At 42.3% G+C, this 21,608-nt stretch overlaps 1 protein-coding gene across 7 annotated transcripts in view; it reads right to left on the reverse strand.

The window, feature by feature from the left end:
* The window catches only part of LOC115094262 (protein AF-10-like), a 132,042-nt gene that overhangs the window by 80,480 nt on the left and 29,954 nt on the right, over positions 1–21,608 (reverse strand). For all 7 annotated transcript variants that reach the window (XM_029607127.1, XM_029607125.1, XM_029607126.1 and 4 more), the window contains 2 exons: positions 12,890–13,112; positions 2,674–3,186 (listed from right to left, as the gene is read on the reverse strand). In XM_029607127.1, coding sequence (XP_029462987.1) covers positions 2,674–3,186; positions 12,890–13,112 — 736 coding nt within the window. The remainder of the gene's footprint in view (positions 1–2,673; positions 3,187–12,889; positions 13,113–21,608) is intronic.

Below are 21,608 nucleotides of genomic sequence, written 5' to 3' on the forward strand. Positions count from 1 at the left end.
TTATGTTGGGTTAATAAAGAAAAAAAGGACAGGCTGAGAAAACGGCTAGTCAGAAGGAACAGGTATTGGAGTCATCAATTAATATATCAGACTTGCTACAGAAATCGCAAGATGAATTAGACATTAGTGATAGAAGTACCCTCCTAGTTCAGTTTGCTTTCATAACGGATAAGGATAACGTTTTAGTTATTCTTTCGAAATAGAACTAAAACCTTTTTTGGTCAGAAAGTCTGGATTTTTCCAGATTTGGAAAAGAATACACAACAATGTAGAAAAAGGTTTCTGGCTTTTAAGAAAGAAATAGAGGACAGAGGAGGTTTCTTTCTTTTAAAATACCCTTGTAGGTGTATAATAAAGCTTGGGGGGAAGGATTATTTCTTCTTAGATCCAGAACAGTTAAAAAACCTTCTCGAAAATAGATCAGGTGAATAAGAAATAAAAGATTCCATTGTACTTATGATAAATTGAGTTTATATTCTTTGAAATTGCTCTTTTTCCTTTTCGTATCGAATTTCAAAATATTTTCCTATAGTTGGATGTTCATCTACTGATTGAGGATTATGAAGTGTTTTGTTTTTTTTTTTCCTTTTTTGGATAAGTAAATAGGTTGATGTAGATGACCTGTATTTCCTTTGGCAAGATGTTTTGGTTAAAATATTCTTGAGTAGAATGTGAAAATTCATAAATTAAAAATTAAAAAAAAAAAGTTGCAAAAGTTCTTGATGTATGGCTTGCATATAGTTAGAAAGTATCAAGGCTGTATTTGCATATGTTTCGGAGAGTGGTATGTAAAACTAAGTCATCAGCATATAGAAGAAAGATATTCTTAGATTTGTTAGTAGTTTACATAGAGGGAACATGTAAATATTGAAAAGTGTTGCTGAGAGGGCCGAGCCTTAAAGGACTCCTGTATCACACTGGAAGGTGTCAAATATATGGTTGCCCACTCCAAAAAGAATAAAGATGCACTAATCTTGAATCATCAAGTTTTGGACCTACTGACAGGAGAAACACCACAAAAGTGTAGACATAATCCTAATTTGAACACACAGATAGCATAATACATTTCTTTTTAATTGAGCTAACATTTGGCATGCCACCACATCAACAGAATTTGAAGTTTGGCGCTTTCAGCATGTTAATTAGCAACTTTAATCCAACAAAAGGATTCTTGAATAGAACGAGAGCCATTGTGCATGCACTGCATAACTTTATAGATGCTCAGATATTCACTGAAAGTAACAGAGCTGAAACCGTATTTTTACCTAGGATCAATTCAGTACCAAGTGACATATTTTGTCATTTATCTTAAAAAAGGAGGCAGTTTCCTCTTATACAATTACAAAATCAACAAAGTTTCAAGGACAGAGTTTCAGCCATGCTGGAATATGTCAGAACCAACCTTTAACTCGTGGTCGGCTGTATGCATTATTAACCAGGGTGAGAAATAAAGACAATTTAAAACTCTTTGTGGTACACCGTCAAGTTCAAAATAGTTTGCACAAAGAATGTTATGGCAGAATTGTTGCAAGAATAAAATAGATCACATACCAGAATAACTAATCATATCGTCATGAAGCTACAATTTGGTCAACTAAGTTCAAGAATAATCTGTTTCATTGCTTTACACAATTTATGTTATTTCTTTGTTCCTTGTACACCGATATGATATGATATTTTTTCATGAATGTCGGTATATAAAAATGTCAAATAAATAAATAAATACGCTTGAATGCATTTGTCCCCATCATTTCTGGCAGGCACTTAAAACTATTGCTATGTGGGGGGAGGGGAAAAAAAAAAAAAAAAAAAAAGCATTTGGAGACATTAACTGAAGAAAGATAGCCTAAAAAAATTCTGCAGCACAGAACCAGAGCCGGTCTATCATCTTGTGAATGAGTACGATGTACGGCGGTCAGAAGACTTTTGCATGCTGAAGCACAGCTCTGTGTAAACACTACAGCAACACAGTACCAGAGAACACCGGGCACACAATCCTGTCAAAACTGCAGAGAATGAAGAACTAGTTGAGATCACATGGGATGCTCCCATACCAACCAATATAAAAGCTTAATGCCAGAAAACCAGGTATAGCAAACAGAAACAAAAAAAAAAAACCAACCCCCACAAACTGATTTGCTTATGGAAGCAGTTTGTATCAAGTGACTATTCTGCACTATGTATGGAGAGACAGAGGATCATCATGTACAAGAGATGCAATCAGGGACCAGGAAAATGTGGCAGGAAGATTCAGAAACACTAACCCAATTGTTTCTAAGAAAAAAGGGACCTGCCTATAAAATATACTAGTATAAGCCATGGGATGCTATTTCCCAATGGAGGATGAAAGTGATAATATACAGGAAGCACGTTACTGTCTGATCATGGTCAGGGGAAGTACATGCAGGCTATATATTATTTTACAGGATAACTATGCTCAGGGACTCTAGCATGCTGGTGGTGCTTTATTATAGGATGCTGTTGCCTCACCATGGCCTAAGGAAGTTGTGTGCTGGTAGTATAAATATGGATTGTGTTGCTGCCTGGTAAAAGCTGTAGTCAGTAGCATGCTGGTATTATTACATGGCAATAAAGCCCAACACAGTTATAAGGCATTAAAATGCTGACAATGCACTCCATACTGACAATAGTAGGGCTCCATTACTTCCTTACCTGAACCAGGTGGAGACATGACAATGCTTTGCATGCATCCATCTCTTGCCACTGTCAGATATTTCTGAAAGCCGACACCCTCTGTTATTATGCTAGGCAGAGTAGGAATGGGCACTGGTGGGGAATTATGCAGGCTGGCACTGCCTAAGCTTCCAATCCATGAGCTTCCTGCCTCAAGAGCTGCTGGAGGAGATGCCTTCAGCCTGGCATTCCTTGCACCGTTCACCCTTTTAGAAGATTTGGGTGTAGGCACTTTCAGAGATGACTTTTGCAGTTTGTGTTTCCTTGTAGCCACGCTCTGTGAGCCCCTTGCTCTGGGCACTGTTGGACATTCCTGCAGGCTGGCACCCTTTGCATTAGCTACAGGAGAAGTTGGGTGGCCACAAGGAGGCTTCTTCCCATTTTTGGTTGGCTTGAGTGCTTCTTGGTTGTGCTTGCTTGGTTTACTTGCTTTGGGTTTCTTTCTCGTTACCGCTTCTTCTTCTGAGCTAGCAGAGGGCATGCGCTTGGATTCTGGAACAGTGAGAAATGAAAAGAGAATGGTTTACAGAAGTGATGTCCATTCAGACTATAATCCATGTGCAAGATGCAGCAACACAACTATGCAGTCAAAGCAAGGATGTCTTCTATATTCATGGTTTTATGTACTACAAACCAGTCAACAAATAGTGATGTCATCTGATGGAAGGTACTACCTGATGGAAACAGAATCTTACTTTTCATTCTTGCTCACAGTGTTTCATCTGAACTATTGAGTGCAGAGGAGAAGCAGGGATTTTCAAAATTTCCTCCAGAACTTAGTTGCCAAGGACAAAATGCATTCACTGTGTACTTCCCTCGCCCCCCAAATAATTTGTTTTAAAGGAGGGGTGGCAGGAATACCAGATGAGTGTATTTATACCCCGGCGAGTTCACACCCCCACCCCAACCATGTGCAGCCCTCTCACTCTCCTCCTCTATTTCCCCACCAACATCCCCCCCCCCACCCAGACATTTTCTCTCTCCTCCTCCAGGTCCCCCCACTGCTGCGGTCTCACTTTTCTCTCTCCTAACTCTCATCTTTTCTTCCTTTCCTTCTCTACTACCCCCCCCCCCCCCCCCCCCCCCCCCCGCAACCTGCTCATTGCTCTCTTAGGCCCCAACTGGGAAGGAAATAGGCTTCCTTCTCACGAGGCCTCAGCTGGTAATGACTCACCTGCCCAGAATATCTACACAACCCAGGTATGCAGCAGAGGGAATTTTCAGATCTTGAGCAGAAACTTGCCTTAGTAATTAAGTAAAAAGTTGCTACATCAATGGACTTACAGAAATGAGATTTTCCAAAACATGCATGACAGATGCCTAAAATGGGAATATAGACAGGGAAAAGGACCAGTTAAATGTCTAAGATTTCCAAAAATTTTTTAAAGATAACGCAATTAAATACCAAAAATCAGAAGTCCAAAGACATGGAGAATGTAGAGGCCTGGCTTTGCTTTGAATGTGCTGGTGTTAGATATCTAAAACATGAAAAAGGTACCTAAGCATAAAGCCAGGAATGAGTTTTGTTGAAGCGATTTGGCTGCCTTTTTCTCACTTTAAACAGGATTTTTCTAGTATGACATGCTAAAATGTTTTCAAATCTCCACACGCTTTGACAAATCAGGGAGAAAAACCAGAGGAAGAGACACTAAGCTTTACAACAGAACTGGTGCACCAAAGGAAGCGGAACAAATAGTAAAATGAAAGAAGAGTTTGAGCGTTTGGCAACTAACATTTACTGAAAAAAAGTACAGAGTCTTGCCTTTGTGGCACAGAAACCCAAAACAGCAATAGGGAATTGGAGGAAGAGAAGCAAAGTACTAAGGAGCACCAAACCCATCAGTGAGATCGCTAAGTTCCCTCCATTAGACGAGACCTACTTGATTTCCAAAGCTTTAAGCTAACATATTTTAAGGTGCTATCAAGAGGAGTGACAGCTAACAGCTTTGGCATTCATGGATAAATGTTATAGCAGAAGTAAAGCCCAGTTCGTTTGGGAAGTAACTGGACACCAACCTGTTTCTCGTTTGTTCTGTTCTAATTTTAACATGCTTATCGCTGTTACTTTACCTAGCAAATGATCTTCTGGTTTGATGTGTAAAGGAGAGACCTAAATGCTTAATGATGAGATGCCACAGATTCCAACTCCTCGTGACCTTGGGCAAGTCACGTCATCCTCCATTGCCTCAGGTATAAAATGTAAGGCCTATTTACTAAAGGTTTTCTCCCATTGTGCGTCTATGGAAAAATGCTTAGTAAATAGATCCCTTAGATTGTAAACCCTCTATAAATATGGAAATACCTACAGTATCTGCAATGTAATCTGGTTTGGAGCCTCAAGAAAGGTGGAATATAAATAAAAAATGATGTATGCAGTGCTGTACAATGGTGCTAAGTATTCAGGCAAGATAAGTCTCTTCCACCAAAGAGGACAATAATGAAAGCCCTTTCCATAGGTAAAATTCTGTTTTACTTGTAGAGTTCTTTTTTTGTGGGGGGGGGGGGGGGTATTTTTGCCCACCCTCTGCATAGGTAAAATTAGCAATATATATCAAAAGGAGAACTTAACTGTGTATTTTTGTGAAGGTATTCCCAAAGCGGGATTAGGTCAGGGGAGGCACTTAAGTGGGTAGTTTTAAATAAAACAAGTTTGCCTACTGTAAATGGTGTTTTCCATAGATAGAATTATCCATTCCATAGGTTGAATTATCCATTACACGTGGGCGATGTCATCTGGCAGCATCAAATGGAGTAGTCTCTCCAAGCTTGTAGAGCTATAAGCTTTACCGAGCATGTGTGAGAATTCCCGTGTGGGTGTTACCTCGTGAGCCTCTTCTGTAACTAGTGAGCCGATACAGTAAAGTCCGCGGGAGAGCGGACGAACGCCCGCTCTCCCGGCACGCGCACCGGCCCTTCGCCGGTGCGCGTGATCCACTATGCAAATTAGGCAGCGCGGTAGAAACGGGGAAAAGGAGGCGCTAGGGACACTATCGCGTCCCTAGGGCCTCCTTTTTGACAGGAGCAGCGGCTGTCAGCGGGTTTGACAGCCGACGCTCAATTTTGCCGGCGTCGGTTCTCGAGCCTGCTGACAGCTACAGGCTCGGAAACCGGACGCCGGCAAAACTGAGCGTCTGGTTTTCGGCCCGACAGCCGCGGGCCGAATTCAAATTTAACTTTTTTTTTTACTCTTCGGGACCTCCGACTTAATATCGCCATGATATTAAGTCGGAGGGTGCACAGAAAAGCAATTTTTACTGCTTTTCTGTGCACTTTCCTGGTGCCGGAAGAAATTAGCGCCGACCTTTGGGTCCACCCCCCCACACCTTCCCCTCCCTAACCCCCCCCCCCACCTTTGTTGGCAGATTTACGCCTGCTGAAAGCAGGCGTAAATCTGCGCGCACCAGCGGGCTGCTGACGCGCCATCACCCGACCCGGGGGCTGGTCTGGAGGCCTCGACCATGCCCCCGGTCCCACCCCAAACCGCACCCCCCGGTCCCAGACACGCCCCCTCCCCGCCCCTTTTACGAAGCCCCGAGACTTGCGCGCCGGCACGCAGGGCTTTTAAAATCTGGCCCAAAGTCTCTTCCCCAGATAAGGAGGAACACATCCTGAGCAATTCAAAGATCGCTGGGAAGTATGGAGCAGAATTAATCAAGTTTCTGATTGTATTCTGTTGCAAATAAATCAATCAAGGGGTGACCCCCACAACTGAAACAGATCCTCCTCCACTGAGCAAGCAAGAGACCACTCATAAGTATGAGACACCCTGCTCAGCCAGTCCACTAGGCAGTTGGCAATCCCCATAGGTAGGTAGCTTGGAAATGGGCATGATTGTCCGTTGCCCACTGCCAAATGTGCATCACCTCCCAGAGTCTCCAGGAACCTGTGCCTCCATGAGTTTTGATGTAGAACATGGAAACAGTTGTCTGTTTGGATTAGGATGTTCACGCCCTGGAGAAAATGAATAAAAGCCCCCAAAGCATTCCAGAATTCTCACAGCTCAGGGTTACTGATATATAGGTGATGTTCTGAGATGGATCAGGTGCCCTGCATCTAGCAAGACAGGGTATGAGCTCCCTACCTGGACATCAAAGCATTTGTTACCAGAATTGTCTTAAGGAGACCATGAAGAGGAATGCCCTTTGTCAGTACATGTGGTTGTAACCACCACCAGAGCTCTCATTTCACCAATTTTGAGAAGAGGAAAGGCTAAAGAAGTTAGGGCTGTTCCGTTTGGAGAAGAGATGACTGAGGGGAGATATGATAGAGGTCTACAAAATCATGAAAGGAATTGAACAGGTTAATGTAAAATCGGTTATTTACTCTCTCAGATAATAGAAGGATTAGGGGGCATTTCATGAAGTTACCAAGTAGCTCATTTAAAACAAATCAAAGAAAATTCTCTCTCACTCAGTGCATAGTTAAGCTCTGGAATTCACTGCCAGAGGATGTGGTTATGGCAGTTGGTGTAACTGGGTTTAAAAAAGGTTTGGATAAGTTCCTAGAGGAAAAATCTATAACCAATTAATTAATAAGCAATAGTAGCTTGAGATCTATTTAAATGTTTGGTTACTTGCCAGGTACCTGTAACTGCATTTGGCCACTGTTGGAAACAGGATTCTGGGCTTGATGGACCTTTGGTCTAACCCAGTATGGCATATCTTATGTTCATGTTATGGAATGGCTGGGTCAGTTGGTCCCACTGACCGCAAAGACCCTATTGCAAGTAGATGTGATGATGAGTCAAGGACACCATGTGCAATGCTGCTGCCATATGGCCTAGAATGACTAGCAACTGCCAGAAAGTGACTTTAGTTCATGGAAGGAGATCCTGGATCAAACACCGAAGAGTAACTGCTCTCTTGGCTGGAACAAATGCTGTCTGTCGTACAGAGTCTATACAGGCTCCTATGATTTGGATACGCTGAGTAAGAACCAAATGAGGCTTTTCAAAGTTTGAGAAAACCAAGAGTTTCCAGAGCACAAATTGTTATGCAGCACCATGTCCCATGGAGGGCCTTTGATTAGCCAGTCATCCAGATATGGGAAGACCTGTTTTCTATGATGCCTTAGGTGGGTTGCCAATGCTGCAAGGCACTTGGTGAAGACTCTTGAACAGCTGAGAGGCCAAATGGTAATACCATATAATGATAATACCATATAATGATAATTCGTCCCATCCACTGTGAAGCAGAGATAGAGCCAACAAGGAGGATGGATTGGAACATGAACATAAGCGTCTTTGAGGTTCAGAAAGCACATCCATTCCTCCTCAAGTATGAAGGGAAGGATCATCTGAAGAGAGTTAATCTTCAATTCTCCCAGTAAAATAATTTGTTGAGGTACTATAGATCAAGTATCGGCCGTAAACTTCCTAACTTCTTGGCAATAAAGGAAGTATCGGAAGTAGAACCCCTGCTCCAGTTGCATTAAGGGGACTGCGCTCTTCAGCATTGCTGGAGAAGGATCTTTACCTCAACTTGGAGCTGGGGCAACTGAGAGGATCCAGGAAGAGGGAAGCTTTCTGCAGAAGAGGTGGGAGTTGGGAAAAATGCAAAGGGTAGACATAGCACACGACCTGAGGGACACGGATGTCCATGGTAATGAGGAAATGTTGGAAAGTTTGGATCCTGTCCCCCACCAGTTTGGAATTGTTCTTCGTACCTTGGATCAAAAGCTAGGCCACTCCTAAGGCTAGGCCTGCATAGTGGATTTAGACTGCATGTGTTCCCTTTGTCGGGGTCTCATAGGGAGTTGCTGTACTTACTGTGGTGGCAACAGTGTGAGGCGCTACTGTTGGTACAAATGAAAGATGCCTCTCATTGTAGGGCCTCCAGTCTGAAAAGAATGAATGCTGAGATATAGATGTTTTTTCTAGTTCCAAGAAGAGAGACTGAAGAGTTATGTTCTGGTCCTTGATTTGGGAAAGTTTCCCGCAGCTTCTCATTGAAGAGGCAGTCTCCCAAGCAGGGTAAACCCATGAGCTTCTCATGGACATCCTCCCATATACTGCTAGCACAAAGCCATTCCATACAGTGAGCATCTATGGAGGCTGCCCACATCAAGGCAATAGCATCAAAGGATTCATATACAACATGAAGTAGGTGACATCATTTTTTACATCTTGGAGAGTTTATGGAGTAGAGATTTCCCTTATTTCAGAGTGAACAAAGGGTTTTAGCTTTTGGACACAATCGTGTATATACTGCACCATGTAGAACTGGTAATGAACAATTCTGACTGCAAGCATGGACCTCTGAAAGACTCTCTTCCTAAAGGAGTCTAGCAGTTAATGTTTTCCAGGTGGCAAATATAGAGTGGATTCTGATCTTTCTGGCCCGTTTAAAGGCAGGCTCCACCACCATGATGCAACTGTTGGCATCTGGTATTTCAAACCCAGCTTCTGTGCTGCTGCTGTCCAGAAATGTGCTACAAATGCTGAAGTGGGAAACGCCCATCTAATAACTGGAGGACTTGCAGAGCCATACACTCTGAAGGGATATTGAGGATATGTAGTAGGGATATTATCTCCAACTTGAGATTTTTATCTTTACAGACCATCTTCTACATGAACTTAGGGAAAGAAAGATCCTCAGGTGGAGAAGAGTGGTCCAGCGGTTCTGACAGAGGGTCAGAGTATTCCTGTTGTCTCCTTCAGAGCCACTTGGGGATTCCTCACTGGGCCAGGATGCTTCAATGAGTGCGGAGATGGTGGTGATTCCACCAGAATGACTGAGGAAGAGAAGCAGGACTCCACTATGCCTGAGCAAGAAGACTCTTCTGCAATTGATGAGGAAAGACTCCTGTGGGCCAGGGGCCAAGGTGTCCAGTGGCAAGGAAGACACTGAAGCCACTGCTTGTGAGAAAGTAGAGGCAAAGTTAGAGAGGATCAGTCTGAGCTGCCCAGCTGCTTGGCAAGTGAGGTGAAGAATGACTTGACAATGTCTGCCATTTGGTCTATTGATTGCTTCTCCAGCACAGAGGATGCAACATTCTCCTCTGAAACCAAGATAGGTTTTGGATCTTGAGTTTGGGGCCAAATGGAAGATATCAGCAAGAGAGAACATACCAGATCTAGTGAGTCTAACTGGAGTCCTGGGGCAGCAAATGCTCAAATGTGAATTGTCCTGGTAATCAGTGAAAGCAGATGAAGGACATCTCCAGCTGGGCCTAAAGACAGGGTGAGCCAAATATCTGGAGCGGGCAAGATCACCTCTAGAAGCATATGTTCCAAAAGATACAAATTGAATTGCTGAAGGTGCATCACGTGGAGAATGAGAAGTACCTGAGGAACACTTCTTGCTCTTGGAATGGTCCAAACTATGATGGAAAGATTATTTTGAATCTGACAAGGAGCTTAGAGGCCTGGGAGGTGATGACAGGCCTGTGACTGTCAAGGTGCACAGAGTGCATCAAATGCATAGAGGACTTATGCTTCGGGTATATCAATGCTTCATGTGCTGAGTGCTTCGAAGCAAATGGTTTTGGGAGCATTGATGTGCTGTGTATTGAGTGTATCAAGGAGCCGCACGTCAGGCGTGTTGATGCATCAAGCTTCAGATGCGTCAAGGAGGTATGCTTTGGGCACTTCCATGTGCTCTGTGCTGATGTTCCAAGCTCCATGCATCAGGCACTTGTGCTTCAACACATGCTGATCTGCACCGCAGCACTTGGGGAGTTCACGCATGTGGAGTCCTCTTACTGAGCCCTAGGTCACAAACAGGCACCATGGAGGGAGTATGCAACACATTCTCATGACCCGAGGAGCTCCAGGATGGCGACCAACTGCAGTTGCTAGCCTGGCGGAGACCATCAGTTTTAGCCGCTTTGGAGCACTGGGCCCATGACCACAGTGGAGGCAGTTTGGTTAGTCATGGTCCAGCCTCAAGCAACAATAACACAGCTGGTTAAGAGGGAGTTCCAGACTTTTTAAGGACATGGCTTCTCGAAAACTCCCTACCTGCAGTTTAATTGAGAAGTGATATTGGTGGGCTGCTGAGGCAGAAAGAAGAGAAGAAGAGCAAATACCATAAACAGAGAGAAAATATAGGAGTGATCAAGATTACCTCCGTACTTCAGTTCGGACAAAAAAAAAAAAAAAAAGACTCACGAGAGGCTCATGAGGCATCACCCATCCAGAACTCCTGCATATGCTCAATAGAGCTCAAAGCTCTAAAACTTTGGAGAAATAAGTCTGTTTGGTGCTACCAACTAACTTCACCCACGTGTAATGACTAATTCAACCTGCTTATTGACATAAAATCAAAACTACCTGTGTAGTTTTCCCTAAAATGTACTCAAACAAAATGCAGACACAAACTTGTGCAGGCACTTTGCATGGGACAATAATCAAAGCAAAATTATGCATGGGATTTGAATAGGCTGCACAGTTTGATTATCTACCCGACTGTGTAAGTAAGGCAAGTGGAAATAAAGTACTTGTCCAATATCACAAGGAGAGTGAGTGGGAGAAGCAGGATTTGAACCCTGGATATCAGCTATTTCTACATGCTCCTTTATGCGTTCCTAATGTGCTCTCCCATGTTAGGTTGTGTTACATTTGTATACCTCCTTCCTTAGACAGTCTACGGGGTGGCCAACTCCAGGCCTGAAGAGACACAAACAAGCCTGGTTTTCAGGATAATCCATAGTGAACATGCAAGAGATTGGAAGCAATGCATGACTATGACGTGTTACATTTGCAATGTGTGGTTTTTCCCTTTCATTCTGCCACTAAGGCCCTTTAGACTCAGTTTAAAAACAGAATGCTCATCATTCATCTATGCACCTATATTTAGGTCTCTAAACCTAGTCATCTAAAATTTAGGGTTAAGTGAGTTAACCAGATAAGACTTATCCGGCTAACTCATATGAGATATTCAGCAGCACGCTATGCTGCTTAATATCCCTGAATAAGTCTCTAGTTAGCCAGATAAGTCTTAACCAGCTAACTTTAGACCTGCTATTGAGTAGGTCTTATTTATTCAGTTAAGTTAACTGAATAAATTTGAATATTTGGCTAGTTAGCCCGATACGTAGCTCCTCCCTGGAACACCCATATCCCACCCATAACTTATCTGGCTAACTACTTAGTTGGATATGCACTTATCCAGCTTAAGTAATGGCCGGTGATTGGGACCGGATAGTCAGCCACTGCTACTTAACCGCTTATGGTTAAGTAGCAGTGGCTTATGTTTAAGTAGCAGTCCCAAATTTAAGCTCAGAGCTTAAATTTGGGACTGCAATTCATTGGCCTAGATTTAGGATCCTAAGTTAGGTTCCTAGTGCTGAAAATCAGTGCCAAGCACCTACAACATGCTTTCGTTACCCTCACTCCATCCCCACAGCTGCTACTTTTTAGGTGCTTAAATTTAGGTATTTAGTGAAAATTTAAAAAAAAAAAAAAAAAAAAACCCACACACACTCTAAATTTAGGTGCTCGGCGTGTGTGTATCCCATGCATGCTTGAATTCTGCCACTGTTTTGGCTTCTATCACCTCCACCGGAAGTCTATTCCAGGTATCCACCACCCTCTTCGTGAAAAAATATTTTTTGAGAATGTCACTTTACTCTCCCGACCCTGACATCCCTGCAAAAGCCCTGCATCCTGGAAACTTGCACTGGTTAGAGAATTGGGCTGAGAATCAGGAAAGCCAGGGCTCAACTCTCACTTTTCCCAGAGATGCTCCTTGTGACCTTGCATGAGGTAACAGACTGTAAGCCCCTCTGTAACAGGGAAACACCTACTGTACTTGAATTGTCGCACACCTTGCGCATGGATTCAGAAAGACAAATAATCAAATCCAGAACCTAAATATTGTACCAATGAATGCTTAACAAGTAGGAGACCAGTCTACTGCTATTCAAATGAGATTTTATGCAACTAATGCCGAATCAAAAGCGGTCCCATTTTATGTGCAAATAATCTTATGTACAGGAGATCCCATATGGTGCACAATTATATATTTCTGAAAATGTAGGCCCAGACACATTTATAAAGTTACTTTTGCTTTATGGGAGATGTATGTGAAAGGAACATTCAATGCTTACACCTAGTGCCAGCATAACCTGGTTATTAATTTATTTTCAGGACAAACTAGGCTCTTGAACTCTTCATTAGCCGTAAAAAGAACTTGTAGCAAACCCCCGAATGTAAATCTGTGATCCTATGGCAAATCATACTAGTAATGCATACTTGTTCCTGCTTTGTGAGTTCTTCCACCAGTGTCTTGAACCCTCTGACTTTTGTTGAGCGCAGCAACCTTCTTCTTGCATTTGTTTTCTGAGAGTTTCATCTTGGAAATCTCATTTTTATTTGCTGGGTGCACAGACTTTTTTGGAGAACCAGGGCTCACAAATTGCATGGCGGCGTTTTCTGAACACTTCACAGAGTTGGCGCTGTTAGGACCTGCAAGTGTCTATCAGTGTTGAAATACAATGGGGGGAAAAAAAAAATTAATGAAATACATGAACATACTGCTACATTTCTTGGAAAAAATAGCCATTCCTTCTGTATCTGTAGGATCCTAGCATTACTAACACAAGCATAAATCAAGTGTTCAGCCATCTCTAGAACCTTATCCACCACTGCACCCATCATCTGTAGAATCTATATACATCACTTTAGACATCTATCTCCAGAACCTACCTATTACTCAATCCGTCAGTCTGTGGAGCCTGTCATCATTGATTCCATTTAGCTATTGAATCTATCCATCAATAGATCTTTCCGAAGTGACCCCTACAGATGGAAACTGTTTCAAGTGGGAAATATTTACCCAGTGTTGGAGTGGGCAATTGGAGTAGACACCACATAACCTGGTGCCAGCTTGATGACCTTTCCTTAAAGCCCTATTTCGCCCTTTTTCAAAGTAGAATCTGCCCAAACAAAATGGGGGAAGGGAGGCAGCCAATGAAGGATCTATCTAGAGAGGCGAGAAGGAACTGAAAGATGGAAATTTCCAAGCAGGTTTATCTAGCAAGTATACATGTAGACCGAAGACATGGCTCAGTGAATATGAAAGGTCAAATCAGGGAACACGGTAAACTGTGTGCAGCATCTTGCATAGTATAAAAGCACAGCCATGGAGGAAGGAGCACAAAACCACCACACAAAAATATGCACTTCCTTCCCATGTCACTCTCATGAGCAACCAGTAACACAAAAGAGCGTGCGTATGAAAGGATTTAATAGCATGATCCAAGTGTGCTGCTGTCAGGAACAAGGTCAAAGGCACAGTACACTTAGCTCCCATAAAAATGCATTGAAATCTTTTCATGGATGTTCTGTTGTGTTACTTCACTTATAAAAGTTCTAGATGCTAATAAAACCTCAGATTTTGCTTTCAAAATAATAAAAAAAGTCACATTTAAGGTTAAGTATATTCAACCAGCACAGAGGAAGTTTCAGTGTAGCTACAGTGCTCTGTAATGTCAACAAGTATTAAAGTGGTTTTGCCTATGCATTTGATTTTAAAAAGGTGGTCATAGGATGCTATTTAACACTTAACTATGCTTGACTTTTGTGAACTATTTTATAAACCCATTTATCCTACCTACACAGCATTTTCATTCAGTCAACCAATTTGCCTATCATATTTTTTCTATTCAATTTATAGGATAATGGCATGAATTCATGCAGCTTTTAACGCAGGGCCAATAGTTGTGGCTTTGAACCAAAACTTATTTTATTTTGGTTGGAGAAAGGTGTTGGGTAATGGTTAGGGAACCAAACTCCTGGACTAATTAACCTTAGTTCTGCTAGTAAGTCTCTGAGGTCCATATTGAACAGGATGGCCAAGTGGAAAGTTATCCAGGTAACTTTAGAATAGTTTTTCCCGACCTGACTTATCCAGGTTAGTTTAGATTGGGAGCACTCAATGTCAGTGCTGCCTTAAGACCTAATCCTGGAACACCCTCCCCTCCATCCTCTCGCCTTACCACGGTAAAAAAAAAAAAAAAAGTTACTAGGGAAAAAAGTTCAATTAAAAAGGTTTTTGTCCAGGTAGCTCGAAAACTTACCTTGAGAAATCCTTTGAATACGGACCTCTGAGCTACCAAGAGCAAATCTCCTAGGGGAGATTTTTTCGTTAACCAGCTTGCGCAATTTACAAACTGGGATGGCACTTTTAACACGTGTGCTTTCCACAAACTTGCAAGCGAACCTACCTATGTACTTTTCAGTGTCTGGCAGGGAAGGGCCTTTGGATGCTAATTGTGGGGCTGCTCCTGCAAGGCCAGGTGCTGCAGGGGCTATGGCCCTTCGGATAATTGGATTTAGCACACATTTATATCTTGCTCCCAGCGAATTACAAAACTAAGCAAAGGTTTTTGAGTCACTGTGTAGAACATGTAAACTGCTGGAAAACGGAGGCATTTTTCCTACCTTTTTGCATCCCTGGCTTTCAACTCTGCCTCTTCCATTTGCTTACATTCTCACTGGTTTTTTACACTTCCAACTCCTATGCCTATTTCCCTTCTCTTCTTTCATTTCTTCTTGATGCCTTATTATCCCATCTCTCTCGTGCTTTTCTCCCCCAGCTTACATGCCTCGTTCACCCCACGTTTCTCCTGCCTCCCTTCTTCCCTGGAGGACGAGCTGAGAAAGGAGGCGGCGGTGCCTTCCACGCTGCACTGACTTCTCCTGCAGCGCCATCTGCTGGCAGATCTGCTGCACTGATCCAACGAGTCAGGTTTCCCGTGCAGACACGTTATCTATCTGCCACTCGATGGCACCATAAGGAGCAATACATGTGTTTTAACAACTGATACTATACAAACGAGATTGCAACAACATTTATCAAAAAGGTTCATTTTATTTTTGGTAATTTAACTTAATGCATCATTCATCAGTAGTGTGGCACAGCTTTCAGATGGTCAAGGGATTAGGCTGATGGCACACTGTGGTGCAATTATTAACCGACCTAAATCGATATAGACAATACTTAAGATTCTTACAAAATTGCTACTGAGAATGCTAAGAAATCTTACTACTGTAAACAAATCAACCAGTGTGGTAAGTCACGTGAGTTGTTTCACACTGCTGATTTTTAACTCGCTCTTGCACCAGTACTATGGCTAACTCAAACTCCCTTTTAATACGTGATTTGTAACTTGTTACATGAACATTGGTATATAAAAGTGCCAAATAAATAAATAATACCATCTCAGCGTGAGAATTTCTTGCATCCTTTTGATAGGATCAGAACCATTTCAACCGGTTTGCAAGTACCACCAAACTGCGATGCTTATTGGAAAAAATTTAAACCAGTATCTTCACTAGACGTAATAAAATACGATCAGGGGCACGAATGATTGTTTCAACCTGGCTTGAATCCCTGTTCTACTGCAACTCTAAAGGCAATAAGGGAGGATATTGCTCCAATTTTGACAAAGCTTGTGAATTTGTCTTATTTAGTTAGGGTAACTTCCCTGATGCCTTGACATATGCTTCCGTGTGTCCTCTTGATCCCAGATGTTTTAGTAACTTACTATTGTCCAAGTTCATCGTTGCATTATTTTTAATCAAAATTAATTGAAGTCATTGTATTAAAACAACTGAATAATTATGTTTTATGTTGTTTTTGTAATTTGTTTAGCTTAACAAAATTACAGGCGGAATAGAAGCACTTTTAATAAATAAAATATAGAAGATTTTCCTGTATTAGATCCATATCAATTTGGCTTTTGGAAGTCCCTAAATACTGAGTTCTTGTTAATTTCAATTGAAGGTTTGATGCATAACAGAGATATGTCCTGATTTTATTAGATATCTCGGCAGAATTTGGAATGGCAAGTCACGAACTATAAATCCACCGTTTAAAGGAATATGGAATTGCTGGTAATGTTTTAGCCTGATTTGTATTCCATTTATCAAACCGCTATCAGCAGATAGGCATTGACTCTAACACTTCTTCATGCCATGCAGAGCCTGATAAGCCCGCAAGGGCTCTGCCCTTTCGGCAACACTTTTAAAAGATCTCATTTGATTCCACTTGGTTGTGCTTTATCCTGTTTGGACATTAGTTACAGGCTTTATGTGGACGGCACAGATTTTCTTTCCTGTCTTGCTTCTACATCTCTCAATAATAAAGAGCTGGTTGTCAAATAATAGCTTGTTGCTTAATATCTCCAAAACTGAGGTCATGATCCTAAAAAAAAAAAAAAAAGTATTCCAGCTCTTGATAAACTTTTGTCATTCACGTTTGAAGGCTGTGAGATAGTGATTTGGTCACAAGTTTAAAAAGTTTAGGTTGTTAAGACCTCATTTTTAAGTTAAGAATGCTGCAAAAGCTGAAACCTTTACTTAAACCATTTCATTTTCATTCTGTACTGCAAGCCCTCATTTTTATGGATTTTTGACTACTGCAATTCTTTTTATCCTGGACTACTTGCTTATGTGCTCCCCGCATTGCTGATTGCACAGAATTCTGCTGCTCCCATTTTAACTAGAACCAGAAGTAGAGGGCCCTATTACTCCTGTCCTGCATCATTACACCGGCTTCCTGCCAATACTCAAATTTAAGTCCACCAGTATCATTCACAAACTCCTGCAGAATGATAATATTCCTTGGGCAAGCACTTTTTGAAAAAAAAAAAAAAAAAAAAAAAAACTTTACTGTCCACCACAAATGCTCGGATTCTGGTTGCTCCCTCCTTTAGAAGAAACATGTGAAAGGGTTTTCTGGAATACTCTACCTGAACATTTGAGAAATGTATTTTCTATTAAGACCTTTGACAAACGCTCTTGCTTCAGGTAGCGTTTAATTCCTCAGGCTGATGATGTTTTCGTATTGATACTCACAATAGGTATAATGTTGGGGATTTTTTGATGGCTGGGTAAACATATTTGTCTATTTTTAATCTCTCTTGATTTTATGTATGTTTTATTGTGAACTACTTTGAACTGTGTCTCAGCAGAATGTACATTTTTTAAATAAATAATATGCCTGTAGGATAAACTGTTCCAGATAAAACAAAAGGGATAAATCAGAGTTGCCTATCTATAACAGGTGTTCTCAGAGGATAGTAGAACGTTAGTCCTTACAGATGGAGCCCTAATGAAGAAAACATATGTCAAAGTTTCTAGAACTTTCACTAGGCACATTGAACATGCCCTATACTCTGTGTCCATGCTGGGTCCCTCTTCAGTTTTGTAACAGAAGTACAATTAAAATAAACAGCAGAAACCCAACTCTGTGGGGTGCCAGGCGGGTTTCGTGAGGACAAAAACAAACATTCTGCTGTCCTCTGAGAACACCTGTTACAGGTAAGCAACTCTGCTTTCTCCGAGAACAATCACAAATGGGTGAATCCCTAGACACAGGTTGCTCCCCAACACAAAATGTAGACCAACAAATACCCAACTAGGTGCCAACAAGCACACCACCACCCAGTGCTGTTCATAACAGAGGGAGACAGCCTGAACCCAAACAACAGGCCCTAGGCTGGGTTCTACACTTCGAACAGGTTCTGAAAGACAGATTGGCCGAAACTGTCACATCAGCCATCCCTATCCAGTAATGGGATGAGAATGTGTAGAGGGAACTCCACATCGCAGCCTTGCAGATCTCCTCCACAGGAACTGCTCACAAGTGGGCCACCAAAGCTGCCATGGCTCTGATAGAATGAGCCTTGACATGAGCCCCAAGATGCAGTCCTGCCTGGGCATAACATAAGGAGATGCAATCTGCTAGCCAATTGTATAGTGTCTGTTTGGCAACGCTCAACCTATTCCTATCAAAAAGAAATAAGAAGTTGGGTGGACTGTCTATGGGCTTCTGTCCACTCCAGATAGAAGGCTAAGGCTCACTTGCAGTCCAAACTGTGTTTGCCTTAGTGCGAATGGGGCCTGGGAAAGAATATTGGCAGGACAATTGACTGGTTAAAATGGAAATCTGTCACCACCTTAGGCAAGAACTTAGGGTAAGTACGCAAGACCACTCTGTCATGAAAAAACTTAGCATAAGGTAGATAAGTCACTAAGGCCTGGAGCTCACTGATCCTGCATGCTGAAGTGACCACCACCAAAAATACGACCTTCCAGGTCAGGTACTTCAGGTCACAGGTGCACAGTGGCTCAAAAGGAGCTTTCATCAACTGAGCTAATACCATGTTGGGGTCCCAAGACACAGTGGGAGGCTTCAAGTGAAGCAGGCACCATTTGAAAACGTATAGAGATGGGCGTCCCATCTACACCTTGATGATATGCTGCCAATGCACCAATTGCACTCAGATGAACTCTAACAGAGTTGGTTTTCAAGCCAGCCTCTGATAGATGTAGAAGGTAATCAAGCAGTTTGTGTTTGGTTTTTTTTTTTGGGGGGGGGGGGGGGGCAGGAGAACAGATCTAGGGCCTTCTGCTCACACCACACAGAAAACCTCCTCCACTTCAGTCCGTCGGACTTTCTGGTGGAAGGATTTCTAGAAGCCACCAGGATCCAAGACACATCCTCTGAAAGATTAAGCGGCTGCAGAATCAACCTCTCAACATCCCACTTTACCCTCCATTGCCTTAGGTACAAACTCAGATTGTAAGCCCTCTGGGGATAGGGAAATACCTACAGTACCTGAATGTAATCCACTTAGAAGTGCTGAAAAAAGTGCAAAAAGTGGAATATAAATCTAAAAAAAATAAAAACAAAACATCCAGGCTGTGAGTGACAGGGCCTGGAGGTTGGGATGCTGCAGCCGCCCCTGATCTTACGTGATGAGATCTAAGGAATTCCCTAGACTGATTGGTTTCTGGAGGGACAACTCTGTCAGGAGTGGAAACTAGACCTGTCTCAGCCAATAAGGGGCTATGAGAATCACAGTCCCTTTGTCCTTACAAAGCTTCAAAAAGTCTTCACCACTAAGGGAATCAGAGGATACTCATACAAATGACCCTTACCTCAATGACGGGCAAGGGCATCCGAGGCTGGTTTGCCATCTAACCTGTACAAGCAGCAGAACTGAGGCACCTTCTTATTGCAGGGAGGACGCGAACAGATCTAAGTCTGGGCTCCCCCAGAGGCAGAATGTCCAATTCACTACCCCCTCGTCCAGGGACCACTCATGGGGTCTGAAGGTTCAACTCAGCCTGTCTGCTTCCATGTTCTCCATCCTGGCCAGGTACATGGCCCAGGGCCCACAACCATATCTGGACCGCTTCCTGACACAGAAGGTACAACCCTTTGCCTCCCTGCTTGTTGACATACCATATGGCTACCTGGTTGTCGTCTGGATCAGGACAACTTTGTTGGACAGCAGATCTCTGAAAACCCATACAGCATACTGGATCGGCCAAAGCTCAAGGAAGTTGATATGACAAGCACCTTCTTCAGCAAACCAAGAACAAAACATTCCCACTACTTACCGCCTACCGATCATACTTAGCAATCTACAAAAAAAAACCCCCACTTATCTACAATGCAAAAAAAGAATTTTACTCAAACAAAATAAATAAATTTCAACATAACCCCAGAATGCTATTCGCCATCGTACAAAACCTAACCCAAATCCCGCAACGACCAGAAAACACCACCTTCCAAGAATACAAGCAACGATTTTGCAGCTTTCTTTAATGAAAAAAATCAAAAACCTTTTAACAACAACCTCAATGACAACACTCAAAACATTAAAATACAAATTAAACAAACACCAAGCTGGTCCAACTTTGACGCAGCCTCCTCACTGGAAATACAATCTATCATCAAAAATATGAACCCAGCACATCACCCTATCGACAGCATACCTACACTGACGATCAAAGCCATCGAAACATCAATAACCAAAAACGATAACTGATATTGTGAACTTATCCCTCACAGAAGGAAACTACCCTGACTGCTTAAAATCAGCAATTATCAACCCATCCTGAAAAAGAACAACCGAGACCCAGACAACCCACTAAACTACTGACCCATATCTAACCTACCATTCATCACCAAAATCATTTAAAAAAATCATCCATTCCCAACTCACCGACCACCTAGAAAGGAATAAAATCCTATTCCCTACGCAATTTGGTTTCAGGAAACACCTGAACACAGAGACACAACTCCTATCATTAAACGACACCGTGCTTAAAGGCTTTGACAAGGCCCAAAGTTACCTACTGGTCCTATCAGCGGCCTTTGATACTGTAAACCACACAATCGTTATTGACTGTCTTCCTGAAACAGGCTCAACTGGAAAAACTCTACAATGCTTCTCGTCCTATCACACAGAAGCTACCAGGTTACAATCAATACCACCCTCTCAAAGAAAATAAACCTAAACACTGGAGTTCCCCAAGGCTCAGCACTATCTGCGACACTAACATTTACCTCCTTCCTATGTGTCACTTTCTAACTAATCTTGGCCTTACCCACTTCATATATGCGGACGATATCCAAATACTAATCCCAATTCACAATACACTGGATGAAACCTAGAAAAAACCAGCCACGTATCTCACCAAAATAAAGCAACTACTAACCAACATGAAACTCATATTAAACTCGATAAGACAGAAATAATTATTCTGGATAGAAAAGAACAATATACCACACCTACCACCACTCAACTTAATGAGCCAAAAGGCAGACATTTCCCCTGTCACTGATGCCCGCAACTTAGGGGTCATAATTGACAGTGAACTATCCTTCAAGAACCACATCACTACCAAAATCAAAGAGGGATACCACAAATTGCTAACTCTAAGATGACTAAAACCTTTCCTAACCCCAGACGACTTCAGAATGGTCCTACAACTACTCATTTTCTCCAACCTGGGCTACTACAACCCCCTGTTATTCAGCTTACCACTCTCCACCATCCACCCATAAGAACATGCCATACTGGGTCAGACCAAGGGTCCATCAAGCCCAGCATCCTGTTTCCAACAGTGGCCAATCCAGGCCATAAGAATCTGGCAAGTACCCAAAAACAAA

The sequence above is a fragment of the Rhinatrema bivittatum genome, chromosome 6, assembly GCF_901001135.1.
Source record: "Rhinatrema bivittatum chromosome 6, aRhiBiv1.1, whole genome shotgun sequence".
NCBI lineage: Eukaryota > Metazoa > Chordata > Amphibia > Gymnophiona > Rhinatrematidae > Rhinatrema > Rhinatrema bivittatum.